The sequence below is a fragment of the Salmo salar genome, chromosome ssa01 (assembly GCF_905237065.1).
Source record: "Salmo salar chromosome ssa01, Ssal_v3.1, whole genome shotgun sequence".
Lineage (NCBI taxonomy): Eukaryota > Metazoa > Chordata > Actinopteri > Salmoniformes > Salmonidae > Salmo > Salmo salar.
The window spans coordinates 68,596,393-68,621,838 of NC_059442.1; the positions used below are offsets into that span (position 1 = coordinate 68,596,393).

General features: G+C 43.3%; 2 protein-coding genes and 1 long non-coding RNA gene across 4 annotated transcripts in view; 1 reads left to right on the forward strand and 2 right to left on the reverse strand.

The window, feature by feature from the left end:
* phyhiplb (phytanoyl-CoA 2-hydroxylase interacting protein-like b) overlaps positions 1–23,606 on the forward strand; it is a 38,046-nt gene extending 14,440 nt beyond the window's left edge. The window contains exons 1-5 of one of the 2 annotated variants that reach the window (XM_014204992.2): positions 2,955–4,297; positions 14,428–14,624; positions 15,703–15,877; positions 16,022–16,139; positions 20,793–23,606. In XM_014204992.2, the coding sequence (XP_014060467.1) occupies positions 14,460–14,624; positions 15,703–15,877; positions 16,022–16,139; positions 20,793–21,339 (1,005 nt within the window). In that variant the 5' untranslated portion in view covers positions 2,955–4,297; positions 14,428–14,459 and the 3' untranslated portion in view covers positions 21,340–23,606. Of the gene's footprint in view, positions 1–2,954; positions 4,298–14,427; positions 14,625–15,702; positions 15,878–16,021; positions 16,140–20,792 lie in introns of those variants that run through there. The other variant, XM_014204983.2, reaches the window with a different exon arrangement.
* Positions 1,069–3,659, reverse strand: LOC106607730 (uncharacterized). The gene is made up of 3 exons (XR_001329254.2): positions 3,519–3,659; positions 2,116–2,246; positions 1,069–2,034 (listed from the first exon to the last, which is right to left on the reverse strand). It is a non-coding gene; the product is annotated as an uncharacterized lncRNA (long non-coding RNA).
* The window catches only part of fam13c (family with sequence similarity 13 member C), a 30,985-nt gene continuing 27,757 nt past the window's right edge, over positions 22,219–25,446 (reverse strand). The window contains exons 9-11 of the mRNA XM_045721392.1: positions 23,844–24,043; positions 23,628–23,729; positions 22,219–23,128 (exon numbers count right to left, since the gene is read on the reverse strand). Coding sequence (XP_045577348.1) covers positions 23,017–23,128; positions 23,628–23,729; positions 23,844–24,043 — 414 coding nt within the window. The 3' untranslated portion in view covers positions 22,219–23,016. The remainder of the gene's footprint in view (positions 23,129–23,627; positions 23,730–23,843; positions 24,044–25,446) is intronic.

A 25,446-nucleotide genomic window follows, 5' to 3' on the forward strand; every position in this document is an offset into this window, starting at 1 on the left:
GATCAAAATGATAAATTATGTATTTCAACAATGCTATGTAAAAAGTTCCATAATGGATTGATTTTTAAGCCAAAGTATTCTGTTGAGGGATTTAACATAGACCTAATTTCATTTCACTCTGGTGTCATTAACAAATTATTATGCTAATGAAACACAATGACACATCTATTTTTTGACAAGTTAAGAATGAACGCTCTTATCGTCCTTCCCCAAAAAACATTTTGGATTGAATTAATTTGTTATGACAGCTGGTTATATTTACAGTTGAATTATTTTGTGATATACATGGTTTTATTTAGTCCATCACTCAGAATTCTTAGACATTGTTTTTTCTCTTTGTTTCTATGTTATTGTTTTCTTTGTTGATCAATTACCCTGTGATTGGAGTAATAGGTAACACACAGTAACTGTATGGAGCTGTATGAACAGAGCTTTGTGTTTCGCTACTAGTAGGATGTTATTTCTCTGGCAACGTCTTTCACTCTCAGCTTGTGCTCTCTTGCCAGTGTATAAGGACAAAACAGTGATTTTCAAAGGCCTGCCCTGAATCCCACTTGGTGTTTGTAGTGTTGTGTTGGAGTCTTTTAGAGTAAGAATGGACCAAAAACAAATGGTCCTAGGCAGCACCTACGGATTTCCAACAGCATTCAGATTTCCAAATGCTTCGAATTTGTATTCATAGCCTATGGGTCATGTCGACACTCAGGAAAACTCCATCACTCAAGTCACAAGACACGCCATGTGTGTTAACTAGGTTGATATTGATTTTGTTTAACTTCACCCTAGTGCTCAAATGAAATTAAACTCGATTAGTTTCATTTGAGAAGGTTAAGGACACATTTGCAGCAAACTGCGATTCTTGGCCATGCTTCCTGGCTCTCCCTGTACCTACTGTAGCTCGTAAATGATGAGATTGTAAGGCATGAATTCAATCATTGAATGAAACCTGCGATGCCAATGTTTATGTACTATATTTACAAAATCTGTTATTTACAGAGCACACACACATTTCATTAGGAAAGCAACTGCATAAAAACGCCAATGCAGATTTAAGTCAGACCTGTATCATGCCAATGTTTCTATTTCAAAATGTGACAAAAGGATAAACACCCTACTGCACCCATGGGATTGTGTGAATAAGCTAGTTACATAACTGTGAGCTCAGTGTCTTTACACACCAGACAGCTGGCTTAGAGCCTGCAGTATGACAAGGCTCATTTCTAATCCTCTGAAATTAAGTTGGAATATATTACATGCCATTTCAGAAATGCAAATAATGTATACAGTATGTACTTCCATGGGCTCCCTGTCTCCCACCCAGGCATAATTCTGTTTTCCACCGCTTCCTTTCTTTTGGGTTTGATGAGCTCATTGGTAAATGTATTTTTAATGACCTAACATTTACCCTGATTATACTCACTATGTTAGCTTACCATAAGTCTGTCAGGGCTATACCTCACAGCCTCCATTACCTAATGGGCATATTGACAACAATGACCTTGAAGCCTATCTAATGGAACAGGCCTTGAACTTGAATTGTCTGTGACTATTGCTTGGTGTTAGTTATGTGAGCCAACACATTCTAGGCCTTAGGCAAGGATCGTCATCACACTATGTTAGCTTGGAAGACCTATGATACCCTGAAAAGCAGTCCTGTCTGACTCATACGCATCTACAGTATCACAAGGCCTGGGCCAAACAGGCCAACAGCTCCATTAATGCGAGGCAAACTTTCTATGACTCATACATTGTTTTATTTTCTATTGTCTGTTTGTGTTCAGTGTTCACTATTAATAACAAAAGTTTGCTCAATTTAATATTTTAATGGCACACCTAATAAAACATAGCCGAGCATTGAACATTCATTGTTTTGTTGTGATCAATCCCTCATCAATCACATCCATAGAATGAAGGTGGAGCATCGGCGGTGAGTAGTGGTTCTTCCGATAGCAAAAAAAGAGAGAACAGGCAGGTGTACCCATCCCTTGGTTCTGCTTACCCCACCATGCCTTTATTACTATCCATGAAGAACACCTGAAACAAAAAAAGTCAGATGCTAAGCAACAGGTCAAGACAGGAAATGAACTACCCATTTATTGACAGATGTGCTCTCACCATGTGATCGCTCACTCTCTTCATGAACCTGATGACCCACAGCAGGAGGCAGACAGGGTCTTGGATTTCCAAAAGCGCAAAGTAGTGTGTCTGGGCCGGTGGCATGAGGCGACAGGAAATACATATTGCCCCTGATAAGACAGAGAGAGACACAGGGAAGATAGAAATTAGATGAGTAATGCCTCTTCCTGATGTATAGACTGATAGACAGAGCATGCTGCTGATCACAAACTTACACAAAACGTATGTTATAGGCCTATTTTAAGTGAGAAGTAGCCATTGGTCTGAAGCCGAAAAATAAAATAAATTCACATGAGCACCGCAATGTGTACTTCACACATGCTCTACCAAGGTTTTCCAGCTCACAGCTTTGACCTACTACAGTAGCTACAGTATACAGTCCTGCTACAGTATAGAGTCCAGTCCATCAAACAATGTGTAGGCAGGTTGCTTAGGATTCAAACCTTCTCAAACAGCACCTTCTCAAACTGCCTAATACTCTTAGAGGTGCTCCCATAATAATGTGATTTGTACCACATACAAGGTAATGTATTGCATTCTTCCCACCCCACACTAAGGCATTACCCAATTTTAGTCACAACATAACAGGTGGTAACAGGTGGTGTGTTCGACAGCCACTCATATAGATAGGTCTACGGAGCCTGTCTGCATTTTTTATTTCTGTAACCGTTAGCTTACCTATGTAATATTGACATAAGCTCAGAAACACTTTTTTGCAAACATGGTCCTGTTTTATCAAGTGGAGGCTCCTCAGAGGTGGACCATTTTTGAGCAATGTACATTCATCAGTAAACTTTGTACATACAATTCAGGGATGGCCATTATATCTCGGGGGGCTACAGGGTTATGCAGGCTCTCCTGTTCAAGCCCAGGTCTACCACACCTACTATATAAGGTCTTGATGAACAGCTGAGGTATTGATGAATAGCTGAGCAGTGAAATCAGGTGTGGTAGCACTGGGCTTGAACAAAAAAAAGCCTGCATAACCCTTCAGCTCATCAATAGCAATTTTGGTAGGTGCTGATACAAACACTGTTACAATTGACAAACTGCTGAGAAACACCTGTAAAATACAAACTAATTCAACAAGTACAAAACACTTTTAAGAATACATTCTTATAAATCTGACATTGGATAGGTGCTCTAAATCCTTTAGGTACCAATGTTCTTAATAAAGCTGTACACAGCTGTCAGACTCCAGGAAAAAAACACATTCCCAAATGTATAAATATGAAAACAGATGGGAGTACTCACAGATTTGGAACAAAACATACATAAGTGCTACTGATAGTGTGCGATGTACTGTGTGCATATGAATAAGCGTAAGTCATAGCTTCTCAAACGACAGAAAGTTGCGTCTGAAAAGGAGAAACGTTTACAACCTGTGCAATTTATCGCATGCATTTGTGATGGCGTGCATTAGGGATGGCGTGCATCTGATGAACGAGGGCAACGTCGTCTTGAGAGTTTGAGAGCTGGTCTCGCCACTGTTCTCTCCTCCGTAGTAGCAAGACGCGCGCACAACTACTAGTACACGTCACACTCCCTGTTCCTTACAACTCAACGATGCCTAATGAACCCAAAGGCTATTTTACATACGTCTAATACATAAAAAAAAAATACGCACACGCAGTGTGTGCATGCGCCGGTGTCTGGAAGGGGAGCGGGTGTCAAAAACTATAGACGAAAGAGAATGGTCAATGTCTTTCAAATCCCAGATACTTCAATTTGACACTATTTAAATGGCCAGCTTGGTGGCCTACCAAGCTGTCCATTCCAAAATATGTTGGTTCATTCACAAAGTACTGATTGAACTTTTATTTATCTTGTTTGGTAAAACATGTTTTTTTAAGGAACAGTTGATATGTTGAAAACAGTTTTAAAAACAATTTTATCACATAGGCAACCAAGTTAGCAAGCAAGGCGCTTTATTTTGACTTGCGCACAGGTCGCGCAAGCAAGCAATGATGGCGTTGTTTTAACGTTACCTGGATGCTTCTTGAGCAACCCTGCTGCTTTTTACTTGTGTATGGCGACTTCAGCTTTTCGGAAACACATTGAAAGGTAACGTGACACTGTTGATCAGAGTCAGCGCAAATGTGGACTATAATGACAAGGAAATTGCATTGACAGAAGGGAGTGTACTGAATTAATGCATAAGGTAAGGGCTAGAATTTTCTCTGGATCTTCTAACAGCGACACGTCTGTTCTGGTGTTTGCATGTATTATACATTAGTAGCGTGGCAGTGTCCCCAAAGTTCGGTGAATCTAACGGGCCCGTAATAGCAGCCAAGGACGTTAGCTAATTTATTAGTTTGTGCTCTGATTACACGCAAGTGTACAGGTCAACAGTTTACGCAGATGACTTCAGCCATATGGAAAACCTTCCATAGCGAAATATACCTAGCTACCTGATATTGCATATTCGGCACATCATTGGTTTTTACTAGGCAAAAATGTGCATGTGAGCGGTAAATTGTGAATGTAATAAAATCTGTTGCACCTACAAACTTATTCTGTCCAAATGGATCTAAATATAAATGGTCACCTAATGGACGCAGTAGCCTGGTTTTAATCCAATGTTTAGAATATGAGCTAGGTTTGGACAAAACATTGAACAACCCTAATGCTAACGACCCTGTCAAAGATCCGGTATAGTGGTTCGCGGTAATGAGAGGCGGGTAGTGTGTTGTGTACCTCCAAATTTATTTGCAAATGTTTATCAACATTGGCGTCACATTGGCTTAGACATGATGGTAGGGAGTTTTTAATTTAAAATTGAGCTTCAACAAATGCATACTATGCGATATAATCAAATCGTATTATTCACATGCACCGAATACGTAAAGTAAAATAATAATAATAATAATTACAGAGCAGCAGTAAAATAACAGTAGTAAGGCTATATACAGTTATCAGCCAAGATAGGCAGGTCTATTATTTGTGGTTCTGAAGAAATCCTAGACAGTGTAGCCTATCTTGTTGCACTTATGGGTCTCTTTACCTGGGCAGGGCCACCTCATTTGGGCAGGTATCCCCAGGTGGATAGAAATCCTCAATGGTGGAAGACTTCACACCCCTCTGCCCATGACATAACCAGAAGGTTTTAAGCTTGATTAATGGCTCCTCTTGCCTGTTGGAGGTAGATAGGCAGCCTGGTCCATCTCTCTCCAGATCTACTCACACCCCAACTGAGATCTTCAGTTTCTTGTTTATTTCTTGTTTCTGGACATGTTGAGCCTGTAGTCGAACCCACAAATCCCGACTCTCCAGATACTCAACTAGTCTAAAGAAGGCCAGTTCTATTGCTTCTTTAATCAGAACAGTTTTCAGCTGTGCTAACATAATTGTAAAAGGGTTTTCTAATGATCAATTAGCCTTTTAAAATGATAAACCTGGATTAGCTAACACAACGTGCCATTGGAACACAATAGTGATGGTTGCTGAAAATGGGCCTCTGTACGCCAATGTACGCCTCTCCATCCAGTTCTAAATTGGTTTCGTCCAGTTCTAAATTGGTTTAGGACCTATTTAACCGGTTAATCGTTTTTTTTGTCACCCTTGGTGAACATAACTCAGAGAAAATAGATATCACATGTGGCGTTCCACAAGGTTAGATTTTGGGTCCGGTACTGTTCAGTTTATATATGTTGCCCCTTGGGAGCGTTATCAGAAAGCACAGCATTGATTTTCACTGCTACGCAGATGATACACAACCTTACATTTCTGTGTCATCAGAGTATTTTAGCTCCACAGATAAATTATACTGTATTAGTGAGTTAAATACTTGGATAGCTCACAACTTCCTCCAGCTAAATCAAGACAAGACGAGGTACTTATTATTGGAGCCAAAGCACAGAGAAAATCTGGCCGCACATTTTAATTCATGGGCAATAAAGATAAAGCACCAGGTAAAAAACCCTGGTGTCATTTTAGATTCTGAACTCAAATTTTGAATCACACATTAGGAATGTGACCAAAATATATTTCTATCTCAGGCTGATACAGAGAGACTCACCCATGCTTTTATTACTACTATAATGCTTTCGTGTCTGGTCTACCCAAGACGGCCATTGGTCAACTGCAAAACACACAGAATGCTGCAGCACGGGTACTGACCAAGACCAAACGGAGAGCACATATTACACCGGTTTTAAAGTCTCTGCACTAGCTGCCTGTGAGTTTTATAATTACTTTTAAGATCCTCCTATTGGTTTTTAAATCAATCCACAAAAGTTATGTACCCAGTAGGTCCCTCAGGTCCTCTGGCACTGGCCTTTTAATTATCCCAAAGCCTAGGACCAAGAGGCATGGAGGCAGCCTTTTGTTATTATGTTGTCCCCCCCCCCTCAGAGAAGGGGGGGGGGACTGTGGACATATTTAAAAGAGATCTTAAAACACACCTTTTTAGCTTTGCTTTTCCTTAGTGCTTTTTTAGTCTTTCAGTTTTTATTGTTATTCTTCTGTTTTTTATCCTCTTATGTTTGTTGTGTAGTAAATATTTCTGTATGTATTTTCATAGTTTATTAGTTTTTTCCTGTGAAGCACATTGCGTTGCATTCATGTCTGAAATGTGCGATATAAATAAAGCTTGATTTGATTGTAATAAACAACGTGGACTCCCTTAGCTTTCCGGATCAATGTTATTGAATGCCAAAGTTTTTTGCTATGAACATGATTGTGCCACAAGCTTGCTAGCTGCGGGGTAAATTACTGCACTTCCCATTAACGGCCTAGCTAATTCAAGTAGCTATGCAGATGTGTACCTGTGCAAGTGCTTCGATAGTGCATGGCTAGCTAGCTAACAGGCCCGAGCTTGTTAGCTACATTTTTGCATTAATCTGGAGGTGAAATGATTAAAGTTTATAGTTAGTGAGACATTGCCCACTAGATAGATTTGTGTAAATGCTGCTGGAAAGAAATCAAATCAAATCAAATACAACAGGTGAAGACCTTACAGTGAAATGCTTACTTACAAACCCTTAACCAACAATGCAGTTTTAAGAAAATACAAAAAAAAGTAAGAGATAAGAATATCACATAATTAAAGCGCAGCAGTAAATAACAACAGCGGGGCTATATACAGGGGGTACCGGTAAAGAGTCAATGTGCGAGGGAACCGGTATCGAGGTAATTTAGGTAATATGTACATGTAAGGAGAGTTATTAAAGTGACTATGCATAGATAATAACAGAGTAGCAGCAGCATATGGGGGGGGGAGGGGGGGTGCAATGCAAATACTCTGGGTAGACATTTGATTTGCTGTTCAGGAGTCTTATGGCTTGGGGGTAGAAGCTGTTTATAAGCCTCTTGGACCTAGACTTGGAGCTCTGGTACCGCTTGCTGTGTGGTAGCAGAGAGAACAGTCTATGACTAGGGTGGCAGGAGTCTTTGACAATTTTTAGGGCCTTCCTCTGACACCACCTGGTATAGAGGTCCTGGATGGCAGGAACTTGACCCCGGTGATGTACTGGGCTCTACGATCTACCCTCTGTAGTGCCTTGCGATCGTAGGCCGAGCAGTTGCCATAACAGGCAGTGATGCAACCCATCAGGATGCTCCCGATGAGGCAGCTGTAAAATCTTTTGAGGATCTGAGGACCCATGGCAAATCTTTTCAGTCTCCTGAGAGGGAATAGGTTTTGTCGTGCCCTCTTCACGACTGTCTTGGTGTGCTTGGACCATGTTAGTTTGTTGGTGATGTGGACGCCAAAGAACTTGCCTTGCCGAGCAGTCATGAGTGAACAAGGAGTACAAGAAGTGACTGACCCCTGAGGGGCCCCTGTGTTGAGGATCAGCGTAGCGGATGTGCTGCTACCTACCCTTACCACTTGTGGGCGGCCTGTCAGGAAGTCCAGGATCCAGTTGCAGAGGGAGGTGTTTAGTCCCAGGGTCCTTAGCTTATTGATGAGCTTTGAGGGCGCTATGGTGTTCAACGCTGAGCTGTAGTCAATGAATAGCATTCTCACATAAGTGTTCCTTTTGTCCAGGTAGGAAAGGGCAGCGTGGAGTGCAATACGGATTGCATCATCTGTGGATCTGTTGATGCGGTATGCAAATTGGAGTGGGTCTAGGGTTTCTGGGATAATGGTGTTGATGTGAGCCATGACCAGCCTCAAAGCATTTCATGGCTACAGACATGAGTGCTACAGGTCGGTAGTCATTTAGGCAGGTTACCTTAGTGTCCTTGGGCACAGGGACTATGGTGGTCTGCTTGAAACATGTTGGTATTACAGACTCATACAGGGAGAGGTTGAAAATGTCAGTGAAGACACTTGCCAGTTGGTCAGCACATGCTCACAGTACACGTCCTGCGGCCTGTTTAAAGGTCTTACTCCCATCGGCTGCAGAGAGCGTGATCACATAGTTGTCTGGAACAGCTGATGCTCTCATGCATGTTTCAGTGTTACTTGCCTCGAAGCGAGCATAGAAGTTATTTAGCTCGTCTGGTAGGCTCATGTCACTGGGCAGCTCTCGTCTGTGCTTCCCTTTGTAGTCTGTAATAGTTTGCAAGCCCTGCCACATCCGACAAGCGTCGAAGCCGGTGTAGTACGATTCGATCTTAGTCCTGTATTGACGCTTTGCCTGCTTGATGGTTCATCGGAGGGCATAGCGGGATTTCTTATAAGCTTCCAGGTTAGAGTCCCGCTCTTGAAACCGGCAGCTCTACCCTTCTGGTTGGGGTATGTACGTACGGTTACTTTGGGGACGACGTCCTCGATGCACTTATTTATAAAGCCAGTGACTGATGTGGTGTACTCCTCAATGCCATCGGAAGAATCACGGAACATATTCCAGTAGTGATGCACCGATATGACATTTTTTGGCCGATTCCGATATCTCATATTTTCCTTGCCAAAATCCCAGTACCGATAACCGATATAAAAAAATGAGCGTCCTTTTAAGCATTCTAGTACAGTTAAATAGTTAACACACACACATGGATGCAGCGGTATAAGGCACTGCATCTCAGTGCCAGAGGCGTCACTAGAGTCCCACCATAGGGCGGTGCACAATTGGCCCAGTGTCAGGGTAAGCCGGGGTAGGCCATCATTGTAAATAAGAATTTGTTCTTAACTGACTTGCCTAGTTAAATAAAGGTTACACACACACACACACACACACACACACACACACACACACACACACACACACACACACACACACACACACACACACACACACACACACACACACACACAGACAGACCAAAATAAGGATTAGCCACAATAGTGGACTTTGTGGTTAGCCTTCAAAATAAAGGTATGGCATAATTCTACTATTTGTATTTATTTGCATCACTGTCAATGACATACTTTTATTTTGAACGCAAACCGCAAATTCTGCTATTGTGCCTAATCCTTATTGTGGCTAGCTTCACAACACATAACCCGGTCCGGTCGAGCCTCACTAGCCAGATGAAGCTAGCTGGCTGCTTATAATGTTAGCTTTGGGAAACAGGGTTAGGTAGCTGGCCAGCTATTTATTTTCATGAACTGAATTTAAATTTTAATAGGCTAACAACAAGTGGCTAACCTAGCTAATACTTACAAGGATTCCAAAATCATTACTAAGAATAATGAAAATTACTGCAGTTTCTACTGGTCATTGTTTTCAGGCTGGTTGTATTGGTTCTAGCTAGGTACCAAGCTAAAGCTAGCTACCCCATAAGTTGCGGTCGAACAAATTATCCTATATTACCAACACGGTATTGTAAACACATCGTTCATGGCGGATGTTTGCTTGTTTGCAGACTTTTTTGTACAGCTTTGACAGAGCTACTGTATCTTTTTTGACACGCAAAGACCCAAACGGCGTTCCATAGTATGTATGTCATGAAGTTAATAGCAGTGACGCTATTACTGTGTAACTCCGGTAGGGCAACATCAGAAAAATAGCGCACTTGGTAGTGTTAACCGGTGCTTGACCAGTCGGCGAAAGCCAACATCACCCACGACAGAGAACGGTTGATTGTCAAGGTCAATGAAAGCCATTATCTTGGCATTAATGGATTTCGCCTTTGCGTTGTCTCGTTGAAATGTTGTTACTCTTTCAAATGACTGCTTGACTTGTTGACGGCTCGATCCACACAGCAGACATTGTGGGCTAGTTTAGGAATGCTGTGTTGCACGTATAGCGCAACATTTTATATGACATCGTTACGTCATGTACCTACGTTATATACTGTAGGTATGCACGTCAGCTTTGACTTTGGTTTTGCCCATCGGCGTTAAACTAGACATCGGCCGAGACCGATGTTTGCATTTTTAGCTAATATCGTCCGATTCCGATATGTTCATCGATATATCATGCATCCCTATATTCCAGTCTGTGCTAGCAAAACAGTTCTGTAGTTTAACATCTGCTTCATCTGACCACTTTTTTATAGACCGAGTCACTGGTGCTTCCTGTTTTAATTTTTGCTTGTAAGCAGGAATCAGGAGGACAGAGTTATGGTCAGATTTGCCAAATGGAGGGCGAGTGAGAGCTTTGTTCGCGTCTCTGTGTGTGAAGTAAAGGTGGTCTAGAGTTTTTTTTCCTCTGGTTGCACAATTAACATGCCGATAGAAACGAGGTAAAACTGATTTAAGTTTCCCTGCATTGAAGTCCCCGGCCACTAGGAGTGTCGCCTCTGGATGAGTGTTTTCCTGTTTGCTTATGGCGGAAAACAGCTCATTGAGTGTGGTTTTAGTGCCAGCCTCGGTATGTGGTGGTATGTAGACAGCTACAAAAAATACAGATGAAAACTCTCTAGGTAGATAGTGTGATCTACAGCTTATCATGAGATACTCTACTTCAGGTGAGCAAAACCTTGAGACTTCCTTAGATATCATGCACCAAATATTGTTTACAAATATGCTTAGGCCCCCGCCCCATATTTTACTGGAGGCTGCTGTTCTGTCTTGCCGATGGAGTGTATAACCCACCAGTTGTATGTTCTTAATATCGTCGTTCAGCCACAACTCGGTGAAACATAAGATATTACAGTTTTAAATGTCCTGTTGGTAGGATATACGTGCTTTCAGTTCGTCCCAATTATTTTCCAGCGATTGAACGTTAGCTAACAGGATGGAAGGCAAGGGCAGATTAGCCACTCGTCACCTGATCATCACAAGGCACCCTGATCTCCTTCAGCGAAACCTCCGTTTCCTTTTCCAGCGAATCACGGGGATCTGGGCCTGGTCGGGTGTCTATAGTAGTATATCCCTCCCGTCCGACTCAATGAAGAAGAACTCTTTGTCCAATTTGAGGTGAGTAATCCCAGTTATGATGTCCAGAAGATCTTTTCGGTCATAAGAGACAGTAGCAGGAACATTATGTACAAAACAAGTTACGAACAACGCAAAAAAACAAACAAAATAGCATGGCAGCCCTCCCCTCCGGCTCCGTTTTCACAGTATATGTGATTAGATTATTTTAACTAAAGCAGTGTGTAAGGCTGTTATGTGGGCAAACATTGGCTGCATTAGTCAGGCATACCATGCCTGTGTCAGTGTAATGCATCTATTTGCAGGTTAATGAGGTGGCATTAGTGTAAACAGCTGACGAGCTAAGTCTGTAATACCAACATTGTCCATTTTCCCAAGAACACTAAGGTAACCTGCCTAAATGACTACTGACGCGTAGCACTCACGTCTGTAGCCATGAAATGCTTTGAAAGGCTGGTCATGGCTCACATCAACACCATTATCCCAGAAGCCTTAGACCCACCCAAATTTGCATACCGCACCAACAGCTCCACATACGATGCAATCTCTATTGCACTCCACACTGCCCTTTCACACCTGGACAAAGGAACACCTATGTGAGAATGCTAGTCATTGACTACAGCTCAGCGTTCTACTTATCTATGCTTTAAGGAATGCGTTTGTATATGACCATTCATTGTGTATCCCTCAACAAGTGTATGTGAGCAGCCTATAGATAGGCTACAGTACATTTTCTGAAAGCACTCATGATCTTAGTCAATAGATGGATCAGGCATCTGTAACACAGCTGATGAGCCAGGCCAATACAGAGCAGTCAGTCAGGCTGCAGTGACAGAGAAGAGTGAAGAATCAGTAGCAACAAGGTTGATGTCAGCAGCCTCTCCCAAGAGGCAATAGAAAAGATAGATTTAGAATCCTCGGATGACACAGAAATGCAAAGTTATGTTTCATCTGCGTAGCAGTAAAAATCACTGCTGTGCTTTCTGATAACGCTGCCAAGGGGTAACATATATAATACTGAACAGTACCGGGCCCAAAATCTAACCTTGTGGAACGCCACTTGATATCTATTTTCTCTGAGTTATGTTCACCAAGGGTGACAAAACTCTTGACCGATTTTAAATAGGTCCTAAACCAATTTAGAACTGGACTGGAGGCCAACCCACCTCTCCAATCTGTCCAGAAGGACAGGTCAACATTCACAAGGCCGCAGGGCCAGACGGATTACCAGGACGTGTACTCCCAGCATGCGCTGACCAACTGGCAGGTGTCTTCACTGACATGTTCAACCTCTCCATGTTTGAGTCTGTAAGTGCCATGGTGAAGGACACCAACAGATTTTTCACCTTGTTGGCTCAAGTATTCAAACCAGCGACTTCTGGCCCAACGCTCTAACCGCTAGGCTACCTGCCACCCACTTTGCTACGTCTACAACCTGTCGCTACTTTACTCTACCTAGGGGCAGGTTCATTCATTTTGTTTGGTACTACTGTACATTATTTTATTGAGCTGCTTAGGCACTAAGGAAAGGAGACCTCTCTGTGAGGTGAAGATCACTGTTCCTGTTAATCAGCTAAACACTCTTTAGGACACAAGTGGGTGGGGCCTATAGGAAAAATAGACAATTGTTTCTACAAGGGTTATTGTGAGTTACACCCCCCTGCTTTCATTTGTCATGGGAGTATGTTGTCCCAGTAGTGTGTCTAAGTTTTATTGCAATATGCTACTTTTCAGGAAAATATCTACTCTTCAACTGGCTTGGCAGAAGTTTGTTTAGCACAGAACAGATGACCTGGGTTGAAAGGTGGCCCTTGGCAGAAACACATTTTTTCATGCCTAGTTCAATAACCTCAGTATAAATGATTCATTTGACATTATTGTAAATACTCCATATAAATGGTCAATATAACATGTTTCACCCATGGTGTGTGTGTATAGGGAGAAAAACCTGACCCAATTTGTGGAAATACTCAATTATCATCCAGCCTCAGAGCTCATGGTCAGAGATAGGAGTTCCATGGTCTGCTGCTTTTCCCATTGTTTATTGTTTCCTGTGCATTACCCCAGAATTCCACATTCTTGCATCTAGTTATTGTATTTAGAGCTTGCACAGAAAACATATTGTTGCCATGCCAAGAGTGTTTCTTTTTTGTGTGTAGTGGATGCTAAGCTCATGGCCATGTCACAAAGCTCTTATTCACTCACTAGTTTTGGTGTATAGGGCTATTTGTATTTGTGTGTGTGTGTGTGTGTGTGTGTGTGTGTGTGTGTGTGTGTGTGTGTGTGTGTGTGTGTGTGTGTGTGTGTGTGTGTGTGTGTGTGTGTGTGTGTGTGTGTGTGTGTGTGTGTGTGTGTGTGTGTGTGTATAAGAGAGGGAGAGTGTGCGCATGCACATCAAATCAAGTATTATTGGTCACATACACACAGTATTTAGCAGATGTTATTGTGGGTGTAGCGAAATGCGTGTGTTCCTAGCTCCAACAGTGCAGTAATATCTAACAATACATACTAAAGAATGGAATTAAGAAATATAGAAGTATTTATGTTATTACATTTTCATAAACACAAACATAGCACCAAAAAGTGTCTGACAATACATTTAATTAGGAAATTATAAATGTATCCAATCCTTGCCACGCACACCTGTGCTGGACTAGAACATGGTCTGACAGACCCTGACTGAAAGGTTTATCAGAGCATCTCCTACTTACATTTTCTTTGTGACAAAATAAAAATGTCCCCCATGAAAGAAAGAAAGCAAGGCTTTATTAAGAGATCCATCTGTGTTGGGTTGAGTCACGATAATCACCAGCATTTGAAATATTTAATACTGTATGTGCTTGTAATCTGAAGAGATTGCAGCATTGCCATGACAACAGATACACGCTGGAGCTCCCTGCTTTATGGTAAGTGCTCCACAGAGCACAGAGGCAGCTGAGTGCTGGAAGTGCACCCTATAGTGCAGGGGACTGTAGGGCCAGCCATATCTGATGTATTTGCTGTCTCAAAAAAATAAATGTCAGTAGTTAAGTAAAATGTGAAAGCATTAAAGCCTAACCACTCCCTTTGTCCCTGAGCCACAGGTAATAAATCCCAGGACAGTGGCATCGTAGAGATGGAGGAGCTTCCTGTCCCTCAGAACATCAAGATCAGCAACATCACATGTGACTCTTTCAAGATTTGCTGGGACATGGAGCCCCGTGTCAAGGAGCGCATCACTCACTACTTCATTGACCTCAATAAGAAGGAGAACAAGAATTCCAACAAGTTCAAACACAAGGTAATCTTTCACACACACAACAACAACAACTAGGCTATTTCAAAGGAATAGCTCAGACATTTCCTAATTCTGTAATACAATCAATCAATCTCCTTTATTTTATAAAGCCCTTTTCACATCAGCATTAGTCACAAAGTGCTTTAGATACCTGGCCTAAAACCCCAAAAAGTGAGCAATGCAGAGGCAGAAGCACAGTGGCTAGGGAAAAACTCCCTAGAGTGGGAAGTTGTCTATCAAATTATTTCTACATGATGAGGCAAGTAATTTAGTTAGAGCTAGAACACCAACCAGTATCTACCCACATCGTAACCTTTCTATTCCAAACAAGAAGTGTATCAGGTGTAACCTTTTACCAGTGCTCAGAACTGACACTCCCACACACTCTCTAACACCAGATAACCGTGTACTCTACTAGCAGTAACAATATCACATAATGCTAGCAGAGACTAATTGCACAAGATGGCTGCTGTTTGAGCCATTAATCGAATAGATCTAATGTAAAATCTTACAGACCTATTTCATCAGTCTCCCAGCTCACATTATGGGTGTAGTGACCATAAAAGCCCCCCTAAAGGAAGTGTTTTTCTTCCCATTCTCTGTGTGAATATAGACCGCATGCAGTTATTATCATTACAGCATGCAGGGACGATGTTGTGCATTAATGTACTGCTGTTGTCGCTACACAGGGGCTGGTGTAATACTGCAGGGTGTGCGGGCCCAATCAATGTCCTGCAGCTAATGCATAGATGGAGGAGATAGGAAGTATAATACTAGGCTCCATAGTATACAGTGAATACATTTTGAGGAGATGGGCATAAGGGAACGCTACAGTCTATACATGTGTCGTTTGAGCAGCTTAACACTGAGAAGTGTATTTATGCTGAGTTTCTGTTTTGGTGTGTATGTGGCATTAAAGTATATATATATCAATAATAAGGAGGCCCCTACTGCCATTGATACATATGATATGTTGCTTGTGCAGCTGAACAGTGAACAATGTGTTAATGCAGAGTTTGTGTGTAGAGTTGTAAGCTTTGTGTATGTTACGTGTAAGCACTCTGTCTGTGTCCCCGTCCAGGATGTCCCCACTAAGCTGGTGGCGAAGGCGGTTCCTCTGCCCATGACGGTGAGGGGTCACTGGTTCCTCAGCCCGCGTACCGAGTACACTGTGGCCGTCCAGACAGCTTCCAAACAGACTGATGGAGACTACGCTGTGTCAGAGTGGAGCGAGATCATAGAGTTCACCACCGCCGGTGAGGCAAGGGGCAGAAGAGGGGCAGGGAAACAAAGCTTTTTGATACATGGATTTTTAAAATATATATCCCTAAAACCTTCTGCCTTTTATATGATGAACATGTTATATTTGTCTAATGGCTAATCCGAACCCCTGTTTCCAGATTATTCCACGGTGCATCTAACCCAACTGCTGGAGAAAGCTGAGGTCATCGCAGGGAGGATGCTGCGCTTCTCTGTGTTCTACAGGAACCAGAACAAAGAGTACTTTGACCAGGCCAAGTACGTATGTCTGCACAACAACCAGCAAATTTATTCTGATGTTATGATACTGTATGTAACATTTTTCAAGCGGAATCACGTAATATGGAGATAAATAGGGATGCACATGATCTTTGCTAATACCACCTTCCCTTTCAACTGAAATTGTCAGATGTTTTCTTCTAAGCTCAAGGGAAAGGGTCCAGATGTTATGGTTTGAAGCATTTTTTTATATGCTCAGATCTGCATGTGCAGGGGACTCCCGAGTGGCACAGCTGTCTAAGGCACTGCATCCCAGTGCTTGAGGTGTTACTACAGACCCGGGTTCGATCCCAGCCTGTGTCACAGCCGGCTGTGACCGGGAGACCATGAGGCGGCGCACAATTGGCCCAGTGTCGTCCGGGATAGGGGAGGGTTTGGCCGGCCGGGATTTCCTTGTCTCATCTCGCTCTAGTGACTCCTTGTGGTGGGCTGAGCGCATGCTAGCTGACTTCGGTCGCCAGCTGGCTTCCGGGTTCAGCGAGCAGTGTGTCAAGAAGCCATGCAGCTTGGCAGGGTTGTGTTTTGGAGGACCCATGGCTTTCGACATTCGCCTCTCCCGAGTCCGTAGTGGAGTTGCAGTGATGGGACAAGACTGTAACTACCAATTGGGGAGAAAAGGGGGTAGAAGTACAACAACAAAAGATATCTGCATGTGTAGGGCTAGTTCTGTATTTGGGGAGTTAGGGGTGGGCAACTAGCAGCCCCCCCTTTTGTAGGCCCATGGATCAATCCCCCTACCCCAAAAATGGTACAATTGAAATTTGATTGTGAATCAGCGTTTTTTTTATTGTTATGTCACTGACAGTCACTAAATTAGCCCATGTCACCAAATCCATTTTTGATTGGTAAGTTAGTTTAGCCATACTGTATATCTAAACTTGTAGTAATCATGTTCGAATTACCGACCAGGGGCCCCCATTGATTTTCTTTGTTACTGTCACTCAGATATCATATTAAAAACTGCAAAATGAATAGAACTGCATTAAATGAGTTATAAAGTTGCAAAATCTTCTCTCCTCCCCATGGCAAAATGCGTAGAATTGCAGGAAATTAACTCTAAATTGTTTTTTTCTCTCCACTGTTAAGAGGGGGGCCGCTAAAATGTTTTGCTTGCAAGGTCCCCAAAAGGCTAAGGCCAGCTCTGACTGCATGTGTGGGTATGCAGACCCGTGAGCCACTGTGGCCCCTCACGATGAGTTCTGATTTTTTGTGGCCCTCATTAAAGTTGCCCAAGCTCAGCAGAAGGGTATTATTGCAAAAAAGTGTTGACAGGAATCGTATTAGTTCTCCAAATCCATTCATAAACTCTGCTACATTGCATTATACAAAAAATAAAGTACCCGGGTTAGCAGATTATAGTTCAGTAACATAACAGTTCTGAAATCTATTTACTTGTAGTTTTTTTCTGCATTCTGAACTAGAAGAGTAACATGGTCACAAAACCTCCAAATTACTATTTTACAAAACAGCAGCTTACACAAGCTAAGTAAAAAACAAAACAAAAAAAATGTTTTCCATTTGCGTATATGCTGGAACAAATTACCTTCCCAATGACCACATGCATTGGACTTGGATTAATTTTTCCAAATAATTTCAAACCTACTGCTGTAATTACTGGAATAAATGAAGAGAAAGCATTGTGCTCGGAGAAGCAAAGCCTTTTAAAGTATATTCTGAAGAAAGAGGAATCAGAGTGTGTAGCAAACACCTGGCAGACTAACATGACTGGAAAGCAAGATAGAGAGAGAGAGAGAAACGGAGTGAATGAGACCGAGAGGAGATGAGTCTGTTGTGTTTTAAAATGTTTGCTGATGTGTCTTAAGTGAATATGTATTTTTTTGGAGGGGGAGTTAAGAGATCTTTCTGCTCTCTAGTTTTATCTTCTCTTATTTTCATTTCTCTGTGGTGTAGCATGGTGAAGGACCGTAAAATGAGGCCTTTGCTATGAAGACCCGGGTGGGACCTGAATAATTTGATAATTACCATGACAGAGACAATTATGGTTATCATGATAACCTTTTAAAGTGTTACCAATGTAATTACACCAATAATTGAAGCATTTGGAGCTCGTATTTGCATCATAGGAGATCTGACTGCCAATTTATACGTTCCTCAGAAGCACTGTGCTTTTTTCAAGTTTCTACTATTAATTTGTTGGCATCCAGAGATCTTTCCGAATGTCACAGCTGTCTTCAGAAATGGACCAAAATGCAGCAGAGTTAGTATTCATCCTTCAATTTAATTAGAACGAACACTATACAAGAACAAAAACAAGGACACTGACAGCCAACAGTCCTGTCAGGTGCAACCACACTAAACAAGAAACAATTACCCACAACCCCAAAGAAAAACACACACTCCTATATAGTACTCCCAATCAAAGGCAACTCAACACACCTGCCTTCAATTGGGAGTCCTAATCACCAACAACCATTCACACACACACACAAAAACCCTGCCACATCCTGACCAAAACTAATCCAATTGCTCCCTCTGCTGGTCAGGATGTGACAGTACCCCCCCTCAAGGTGCAGACCCCGTAATGCACCTTACAAAAAGAAAACACAACAAAAAATCCCCAATACCCCAACAAAACCAATAAACAATAACCCCTAAACAATAAGGGAGGGAAGGGAGGGTGGCTGCCGTCAACGACGGCACTGTGCTACACCCTCCCTCCCCAACCCACCTATCCTGGAGGTGGCTCAGGTGCGGGACGTAAACCTTGCTCCACCTTCGGCGTCGTCCACTTTGGTGGCGCCGATAGCTGCACCGGGCAGATGGGCCACTCGAGCTGACCCTGGCGGACGGACCACTCGGGCTGGGCCGGAGGACAGGTGGGCCACTCGGGCTGGGCCGGAGGACAGGCGGGCCACTCGGGCTGGGCCGGAGGACAGGCGGGCCACTCGGGCTGGGCCGGAGGACAGGCGGGCCACTCGGGCTGGGCCGGAGGACAGGCGGGCCACTCGGGCTGGGCCGGAGGACAGGCGGGCCACTCGAGCTGGGCCGGAGGACAGGCGGGCCACTCGGGCTGGGCCGGAGGACAGGCGGGCCACTCGGGCTGGGCCGGAGGACAGGCGGGCCACTCGGGCTGGGCCGGAGGACAGGCGGGCCACTCGGGCTGGGCCGGAGGACAGGCGGGCCACTCTGGTAGACCCGGAGGGCAGTCGGGCCACTCTGGTAGACCCGGAGGGCAGTCGGGCCACTCTGGCAGACCCGGAGGGCAGTCGGGCCACTCTGGCAGACCCGGAGGGCAGTCGGGCCACTCTGGCAGACCTGGAGGGCAGTCGGGCCACTCTGGCAGACCCGGAGGGCAGTCGGGCCACTCTGGCAGACCCGGAGGGCAGTCGGGCCACTCTGGCAGACCCGGAGGGCAGTCGGGCCACTGGGGCTGGTACTGGACGTGCCAGCCTGAAGACACGCACCTCCATGCTAGTGCGGGGAGCTGGCCTGGGGCTCCATTCTTGCCCCGCAAAACTGCCCTTGTGCCCCCCCCAAAAAAGTTATTGGGGCTGCCTCTCGAGTTTACTAAACTCTTCCATCGCCCTGGAAACGCTCCTCCTTAGCTCTGCCCACGTCCATCCTTGCTCCTCGTTCCTCTGCTGCTTGGTCCTGGTTTGGTGGGTAATTCTGTCACAGCTGTCTTCAGAAATGGACCAAAATGCAGCAGAGTTAGTATTCATCCTTCAATTTAATTAGAACAAACACTATACAAGAACACTGACAGCCAACAGTCCTGTCAGGTGCAACCACACTAAACAAGAAACAATTACCCACAACCCCAAAGAAAAACACACACTCCTATATAGGACACCCAATCAAAGGCAACTCAACACACCTGCCTTCAATTGGGAGTCCTAATCACCAACAACCATTCACACACACACACAAAAACCCTGCCACATCCTGACCAAAACTAATCCAATTGCTCCCTCTGCTGGTCAGGATGTGACACCGAATACAATCCGTGTGTCTGTTGTTTTTTCTGAGTTCTGTCTAGTGCAAAGGAAGGTGTCTGTTTACCAAGCAGAAAACTGAGGAGCAATTTGCATTAACCAGGGGCTGGATTCTATCCGTATCACGGATGTATCGTGGAAGATCTGTGTTAAAATGTAAAGGTATTGTCAATTGAGCTGACATATGCAGTGTTTACTGTGAATGCAGTATCCGCGAACGCAGGAACATTGGCTTTAAATTTAAATTGAGCTATAATGCAGATCTCCCGTGATACTTCTGTGATCAGAATTGAATTCAGCCCTAGATTACATTTACCAGGGGCTCGATTCAATCCGTTGTGCTGAAGATCTGAGCTACAGCGAGATATACATTTTAAGGAGACTGCATTCGGTAAACACAGCATATGTCGGCTTAAATCTGAAATTACCATGAAATTTGAATCGCGCAAGAAACACTGAATTTTTATGATATGGATTGAATCGAGCCCTAGATCTGTCTTTTTACTCATTGTTTCCAAAATGGAGCCTTTCTGAGAACTTGTTTGCATTATCAAGAGACACATTGACAAGCTTTTGATAGGATCCAATTACTACCCTAATCCCTGGTTGTATTGATGATGCATTGTAATCTATAGTATAGTGAATACTCAGACAGTTGTCCATGTTTCCTCTCCAGGGAGGTGCATGGGAACCGCATGCTGCCAGCAGTGAAGGACAACAGTGGAAGCCACGGCTCACCTATCAGCGGAAAGCTGGAGGGCCTCTACTTCAGCTGCAACACAGAGTTCAACACAGGCAAGCCCCCCCAGGATTCCCCCTACGGCCGCACACGCTTTGAGATCCAGGCTGAGACCCTGTTCAACCCCAAGACTAATCTCTACTTCGGGGACTTCTACTGCATGTATACAGCCTACCACTACGTCATACTGGTGCTGGCCCCACAGGGCTCGCCCGGCGATGACTTCTGTAAGGCAAGGCTGCAAGCGCTCGACGTCACCAACAACCACTTCCTGACGTGCACGGTGGACGAGGAGGCGGGCGACGGGGCGCTGGTGTTCCAGCACGCCCAGGATGTAATCCTGGAGGTGATTTACACGGAGCCCGTGGACCTGGCACTGGGCACGGTGTCAGAGATCAGCGGGCACCAGCTTATGAGCCTTTCTACTGTCAACGCCAAGAAGGACCCCAGCTGCAAGACCTGCAACATCAGCGTGGGACGCTAGTGGGAGACTGGACTGGACCTGTGCTACACACACATGCAACCCCAACCTTTACACACCTCTATATCCACAAAGAACCACCCTCCCAAAAGAAGAACAGTGCAAAAGAGGGACCCAGACTGTTAAAGAAATGTAACAACAGGGTGCGGTGCTAGAATTCACAATCCAATAGCATACACACACAAACATAAACAAAACACATCATCCATAACCCTTTACATCCTCAAAGGACCACCCTCCCAAAAGTGTGGAACTCTATTCCAGCCACCCGTCAACCCCATCAGAAGAGAAACAATGCAAAAGAGGGAGGAGCCCCAACTGAAAGATCTACAGCTTAAGTGTGGGACCCTAACAACCCTTTGTCAGCATCATCCAAATCGGCTAGCCAACACTGGCCAATTAACTGACTGATCCCTTTAAATGTTCTAACCAAACAATCATTGTTGCCTGCATTTATTCGCACAGCTTTTCTCATAGATTTTCCCTCCTGTTGTTTTTCAAACATCTCCTTCTCCCTTTGACCTTTCTGTTCACTTCAGTCCAGGTAGACAGGTGGTTGTGTTCCTCTTTTTCTGTCTCTTCTGGAAGGTGTTAGTTTGGTTTCATATCAAACAGATCCAAGTTACTCCATACCTCCCTCCCTCTATTGGCAGAGACTGGTACAGTGTCATCATCTTTATGCCAAAGGTAACACAAATGGAAATAACTTGCTGTAGAATAACAATACTAATGCAACAGCCACTAAAAAGCAAATTAACTCTGAGATCAACTTGGTAACTACTACTTGGTAACCTTTAAGAGCATGATGCTGTCAACTGCATTGTTATGTTTTATTTATTCTAGTTATAATGAAACCATAAACTGTGTTTAGCAAAGTAAATGTGAAAATATGTATTTTTTACTGATATATATAGAAACCAGAAGTGCACAATGTCAAGAGATCTGATAATAGTAAAGAATGGCATTTTGGGATGAAAAACACATTTGACTGCGGGAGTAACTTGCCCTATGCCAACATTCACACATTTTTTTTTCAAGGTAATGTATAACTTGAATTACCACAATGCATCATGTCAACTATTAACTAATACATATCATAGTACAATGTGGGACTAAAAACTGATTGACATACACAAACATTCTACAGGATTGTCGGATTGTATATTTGGATGACATATCCTCCTTGCCAAGATTGCACTTTTCAAAGTGCCACATTTGAACATAGTACACCACCTGTTATACCGAGAATAGTTTTGCGAGAAGAAAATGCAAGTAACAATAGTGTCATAAAATATCTTAGAAATTGATAACGTGTATCTAACATCAACTGCGTTATATTTGTTCTCTTTGTTTCCTTAAAATTAAACTGTTACACTCGCTACATCAGTTGCATAAAATATCATTTGTTATTATAAATAACAAAGTACTTGTTAAGGGACAAAAAAATTCTGGATGTCGCCCAGCAACTCTTGAATCATCTTGCCATCACTCTTAACCAAAGTGAGAGTCAGTCAACATCAAAGTAATTTAAAGTGCATCACCATGTAACCATGACATGAAACATGACAAGAAGTACCGGTATTTCACTTTGAAAATTGTTCAGAAACTAAAGGTCCTATAAATGAGTAAAAAAGTGTTTCAAAATAAAAGTCCCACTGTGAAGGAGGCTTAGACAGTCTTCTAAGTATCCTGTTTACTGAGCAGGGCTTCCAGTAAGTGGAGTTTAGCTTTTAGGTTCTTGTACTCGCAGTACTCCTCTGCCATGGGCCCGCGGTCCTCTTTCTGGGCATTCCTTTAAAGACGAGGAAGAGAAAAATACTAACTTAACATTTTAGACAAGCTGCAGCTTCCTTTACTGGTATAGTCCTTGTGTTGCCTTATTCAGATAACATTGTACAGTGAGTATTGTAATTAAAGCATTGTATTTTAGGGCTCTATTCAATCTGCATCACGGAAATTCAGCTTTACAGCGTGATTGAAATTTAATGGCAATGTTCCCGCTTAAGTGGAGAATGCATTCATGGTAAACGCTGCTTATGTCGGCTCAATCGGAAATTACCTTTACATGTCGTTCAGAGCAGTTCTCTATCTCTCCGTCTCTCTCCTAAGTACTTATTTGTGTCGTATTAACGTGAGTGTGCATCACGCTGTTGTAGCATTCTGCTGAATTCTTTTAGTGGATGTTTTATTTTATTTTTCACAAGGCATTGTTGAACTATGGATACCAAATGTTCCAGTTTGTTAAAAGAAAATTAAAGAAAAAGCAAACAGTGAAGTGTAACGAGTCTTACCTGCCGGTCTGTGTGTAGAAGTGGTCCTCAAAGTCTCGGAGTACTGAATGGAGTCTCTTCTTCTCTGCTCGTGTCACCCTCAGCTGCTCCAGTAACTCTGATCTACAGTACAGTAGGAGGGGTCACAGAGAGGAGTGAGACAAGAATACATACAGCAAGGCCTCACTCCCAAATGAATCTCTATGCACTAGCAAGAGAAGTTAACCAGGGGCATACCTTGATGCCTCGTGCAGTGTTGCTGTGGTGACGCTGGGTGGCTGTAGACTTTTGATCTCCTCCAGAGGTGACACGAGAGGTGTGTTGGCTACCTCGTTATGCGGTAGACACAGTGACTCTTCTGACACACAGTGCAACGCTGTATGAGGTAGCCAGGGGCTGTCCTTCACATACTCTTCATCAGAACACTCCTCTTCCACCTGTAGGGAATCAGAGCACAGAGGCTGTAGACTAATAGTGAAGACATCAAAACTATGAAATAACAAATATGGAATTATGTAGTAACCAAAAAGTGATAAACAAATTCTTCAAAGTAGCCACCCTTTGCCTGATGACAGTTTTGCACACACTTGGCATTCTCTCAACCAGCTTCATGAGGTAGTCACCTGGAATCTATTTCAATTAACACGTGTGCCTTGTTAAGTTAATTTGTGGAATTTCTTTCCTTCTTAATATATTTGAGCCAATCAGTTGTGTTGTGACAAGGTAGGGGTGGTATACAGAAGATAGCCCTATTTCGTAAAACACCAAGTCCATATTATGGCAAGAACAGCTCAAATAAGCAAAAAGAAATGACAGTCCATCATTACTTTAAGACATGAAGGTCAGTCAATTTCAAGAACTTTGAAAGTTTCTTCAAGTGCAGTCGCTAAAACCATCAAGCGCTATGATGAAACTGACTCTCATGAGGACCGCCACAAGAAAGGAAAACCCAGAGTTACCTCTGCTGCAGAGGATAAGTTCATTAGTTACCAGCCTCAGAAATTGCAGCCCAAAAAAATGCTTCACAGAGTTCAAGTAACAGCCACATCTCAACATCAAAGAGGAGACTGCGTGAATCAGGCCTTTATAGTCGAAGAAACCACTACTAAAGGACACCAATAAGAAGAAGAGACTTGCTTGGGCCAAGAAACACGAGCAATGGATATTACACTTGTGGAAATCTGTCCTTTGGTCTGATGAGTCCAAATTTGAGATGTTTAGTTCCAACCGCCATGTCTTTGTGAGACGCAGAGTAGGTGAACGGATGATCTCCGCATATGTGGTTCCCACCATGAAGCATGGAGGAGGAGGTGTGAGGGTGTGGGGATGCTTTGTGGTGACACTGTCTGTGATTTATTTAGAATTCACGGTACACTTAACCTGCATGGCTACCACAGCATTCTGCAGCAATACGCCATCCCATCTGGTTTGGGCTTAGTGGGACTATCATTTGTGTTTCAACAGGACAATGACCCAACACACCTCAAGGTGTGTAAGGACTATTTGACCAAGAAGGAGAGTGATGGAGTGCTGCATCAGATGACCTAGCCTCCACAATCACCCAACCTCAACCCAATTGAGATGGTTTGGGATGAGTTGGACAACAGAGTGAAGAAAAAGCTATCAACAAGTGCTCAGCATATGTGGGAACTCCTTCAAGACTGTTGGAAAATAATTCCTCATGAAGCTGGTTGAGAGAATTCCAAGTGTGCAAAGCTGTCACCAAGGCAAAGGGTGGCTACTTTGAAGATTCACAAATATCAAATATATTTTGATTTGTCTAACACTTCTTTGGTTACTACATGATTCAATATGTGTTATGGAATATAGAAAAACCCTT